Source organism: Leptinotarsa decemlineata, unplaced genomic scaffold (genome assembly GCF_025532065.1).
Source record: "Leptinotarsa decemlineata unplaced genomic scaffold, Ldec_3_MD MMD2_tig00026336_RagTag_RagTag, whole genome shotgun sequence".
Classification (NCBI taxonomy): domain Eukaryota; kingdom Metazoa; phylum Arthropoda; class Insecta; order Coleoptera; family Chrysomelidae; genus Leptinotarsa; species Leptinotarsa decemlineata.
The window spans coordinates 7,201,209-7,204,925 of NW_027412692.1; the positions used below are offsets into that span (position 1 = coordinate 7,201,209).

Consider the following 3,717-nt stretch of genomic DNA (forward strand, 5'->3'; position numbering starts at 1 on the left):
TCTATTCATAATTTTTTATTTACAGTTATCATGGATTTTTTCCTAATCTTCATTCAGTTCAGCCTCAATGAGGTATTGAAGCTTGATCTTCCAAAGTTAATGAAGTGGCTCTACAACCATATCGATTTAATCTACGACTCTGGGACATCCATTCAACAGGTCACGCCCGATGAAAGTATTCGTTTGTTGTGAATTCTGATACTATCGAATCCACAAAACCCCTCCAAAACCCTTTCAATCTTAATCATATAAATAATAGAGCATTGAAGAATTAATCACTACCACCAAGCTTTCGAAGTTGAGCAGCTAATAATTTGTTCTAAACGTAAGTAGATTAATGTGAATTCTGCAAGTCTCTAATAATTGGTTATTATTGTTTCAGTAAATATGTTCAAGTTTTTCGTGATAGTTGCTTCTGTTGGTGAGTATCACTAAATTCATTAATCACTATTGAACAAAATTCAGTTCCTCAATCTAATTATTTTTGATAGAATAAGTGTTCTAATTGCCAGATGTCAATGTAGATGTAAATCAATAATTTCAAAATATCTCAACTTCTCGTGATCGTTACTTTTGTAGACTTCACATATCTAACCATTTGAAGGTATTGTTCACTCAACTACTTTGCACAGTAATAAAGAAAACAGATAATTAAGCATTTCGGAGAAAAAAATGAATGGACACTGAAATAAGTTTAATAAAGCAGATATTTGGCAAAAATTAAACAGTTTTTTTTCGATTTGATGACACTATGAACGCTTCCAAACAAGAAAATGTATGTACATTACTGTATATCTTCAAAAAGTAGTATTTCAAATAAATACAAGTTTCTATATAAAACGTATTCTGGCAATGTTTTCCAAACTATCAAGTTCGTTGTAGCGATGTCATCAAGCGATATCATTCCTGATACTACAAGAAACTATTGATAAATTCAGTTGAGTTGAGTATATAGTATATACCAATTGTTTCTTTCTTCCAAGTTGAAAATAAATGATTTGAAACTTGAGAAACATATGGTAATTTCCAGAAAAAACAATATTTGGGATACATACTGTTTTAATTCTCAAAATGATCACAAAATTTAAGATTTACATAATATTAGAATCCCATTCACTGCCATATCTGAAAAACAAATTATGGAGGTGAAGGATAAAAAAAGAACACAAATAGGAAAGTAGATCAGTTGTTCTTATTTCTCATTTCAAAACAGTAGAATATCCCATCAAGGTTGAAAAAGAGATTTCTGGCTATCGAAATATCCATTTCTCCTTCAAATTCTTGCGAATTTCCTGATCTATTATCAACAAAACGTGTTTCCACTCATTTTTGTGAAAGAATTTTTGTAAAAGAACATTTTCAAATCTTGCGTGAAAATCTCAAAATGAATTTTATTAGGAAAATTTAGAGGTTACTAAATTAATGAGTTGACTTCATTATTATAAATCACTTTCATATACAGCTATCAAACAAAACACAATTTGTTATAGCTGGTACAGCTGGCCAACGGAAAAAAAGTTTTGATAGATTTTCAGCTTCAACCTTGGTATTCAAAAGTACGCCATTTTGCAGGGTTGATTCCTGGCTAGGTGCCTTGCAAAATAAATGAACTTGATCACTTAAAGATTGTGCTTGCTTTCCCAGACAAAAACATAATTGATTTTCATTGGAATTGTCCTTCGATCGAATGTGTTTTCTACACTTCACAGTAATATAACATAGTTTTTTCGAAAAATCATTTGTCCAATATATGTATCTCTGTTTCAGCTGTCTTATCCTCTGCTGGTAAAACAAGGCATGAGCAAGAAAATGTAGTTCTTGAACCTTTTCCTTCAGCCAGCTTTAGTTTTAGCTCCTTTGGTGGGGCAGATTTTGGGGGGCACACTAGTAGCAAAGGCAGCAGCGGAGCAGAATTATCCAGCCTGGCACACAGTTCAGCCATTCAAGCTAAAAATGCGGCCCAAAATCAGCACACTGCTGGGAGCCAGGCTGCCTATGGAGTCAAAAATAACTTGGCTAGCGTTGCTTTGGGCGTAAGTACATCTTTTCGAATATAAAACAGCAGAAAAAATTAAAGGTTTGGATCTTTTTGATTTCTAGCAATTTCCTTTCAATTTGAACAAGATTCCTTTGGCTAGGATTTGATCAAATGAGCGAATGGATGTCATTACGATGTCATCGATGACATAAGAAAGTCAAACTCATTCCGTGACATGAAGTCGTTATTCTTTGAATGGATTATGTGTTTTCTCTTTTAAGAAGAAGAAATATCTTATTCGTTCTTATTGCCTCTCAGACATAATCTAAAAAGCGTCGGTATTCTTAATTAATGACATCAAAGCCACCTCATTCTTACCATTTGACCAAGGACATAACTTGACCTGACTACGTTGCCAGGAACTTAACTTGAAAATATTATGTTGTATGTTTGTTTCACAATTCATTCTGCATGTTCAAGTACGGCAAATTGAATATGAGGACTTCCAAATATTAGTCTTATCTCCCAAATTTCTCTTACATGTGACGTAGAATATCTGGTAAAGTGACCTTGTGAGCAGAATTGATCAACTCATTTAATATTTTCAGGCAGCTCAAGCCGCTCAAGCAGCTTTAGTGGGGAAACAAGCTCTTGTAGGAAACCTGAAAGCCCAACTTGCAGAAGCCCAAAGCCAACTCCAAGTCGAAGTTGCCCAATACCAACAAACTGAGTCCGCTGCTCGTGCTGCAGAAGAAGCCGCTGCTCAGGCGCAAAATCAGGTCAACACTCTTTCGGCCGCCCTTGCTGCTGCCCAAGGTGGGAGCCAGCATGCATCTCAAGCTGCAGCTGAAGCTGCCAATGCAGCTGCATCTCAGCATGCCATGATTCTGGAAGCTAAGCAACGTTTGAACCAAGTCCTTTCCCAACTCCAGAACGCATTGAGTGGTTTACAGGAAACCAAGGCATCTGCCAAAAAAGCAGCCGCAGCTGCTCATTCTGCACAGTCCAATGCAGCGGCGGCGGGGGCGGCTGTAGTTGCTGGTGCTTCAAAAAGTGCCTATGGAGGTGTGGATAGTTATGGTCATGGGTGGTAGTTTCGCAGGTTTTATATTTTTTACTGTGATTTCATTCATCAAATCTGAATGAATATTTTTGCATCAAAAATAAAATATTTTATGACAAATTTTGGTTTAATTTCAACCAGAGAACGAATATTGATAGACAAGTAGACACATACATATACGAGTGTTTGACTCTTTCAAACTAGGTTTATAGCATGTGATACGTAATGAAATAGATTTCATTAAAATGAGGCTATGAGTTCTAGGTCACTCGGTTTTGCCTCAGGGTCTATCTTTCCTTCTATGGCTACTCCTTTTGGATAATTTGCTCGATGTCCTGCTTACTTCATTAGCTGAAATCATGCAAGACACAGTATTTTCATTCCAGTGTGGGAAAAATATTTCAATATAACAAGCAAAACGGTAATAGTCTCCTTCACCAAAAAGAGAAATCTGAATGGTTCAACTCCAGTTTCATTAAATAGTGAGGAGGTTGATTCATTTCCAGTATAAGTGAAATATAACGTTTTTTATCCTTCATGACAATGCTTCGGGCAACTCGATTTGGAAAACGTTTCACGCAAAGCCAATATATCCATATGGACTTGTCGAAGGACCTGTGGAAAATTTTGAGGCCCAGTACCCAAACAAATTCATTGGACGACTGTTCCACACAGA

The 3,717-nt window shown here is 36.0% G+C and overlaps 1 protein-coding gene across 1 annotated transcript; it reads left to right on the forward strand.

Moving 5' to 3' along the window:
• Positions 1-229: 229 nt before the first annotated feature.
• Positions 230-3,155, forward strand: LOC111502963 (uncharacterized). The gene is made up of 4 exons (XM_023157164.2): positions 230-325; positions 383-421; positions 1,768-2,033; positions 2,587-3,155. The coding sequence occupies exons 2-4, from the start codon at positions 388-390 to the stop codon at positions 3,070-3,072; spliced, it is 786 nt and encodes a 261-aa protein (XP_023012932.1). The 5' UTR covers positions 230-325; positions 383-387; the 3' UTR covers positions 3,073-3,155.
• Positions 3,156-3,717: the final 562 nt, after the last annotated feature.

What these genes read in the sequence shown, in the direction of transcription:
- LOC111502963 (XM_023157164.2), top strand. Translation starts at nt 388, where the DNA reads ATGTTCAAGTTTTTCGTGATAGTTGCTTCTGTTG. An exon ending in CGTGATAGTTGCTTCTGTTG is followed by an intron (nt 422 to 1,767) that starts GTGAGTATCACT and finishes TCTCTGTTTCAG; the next exon opens with CTGTCTTATCCTCTGCTGGT. An exon ending in TGGCTAGCGTTGCTTTGGGC is followed by an intron (nt 2,034 to 2,586) that starts GTAAGTACATCT and finishes TAATATTTTCAG; the next exon opens with GCAGCTCAAGCCGCTCAAGC.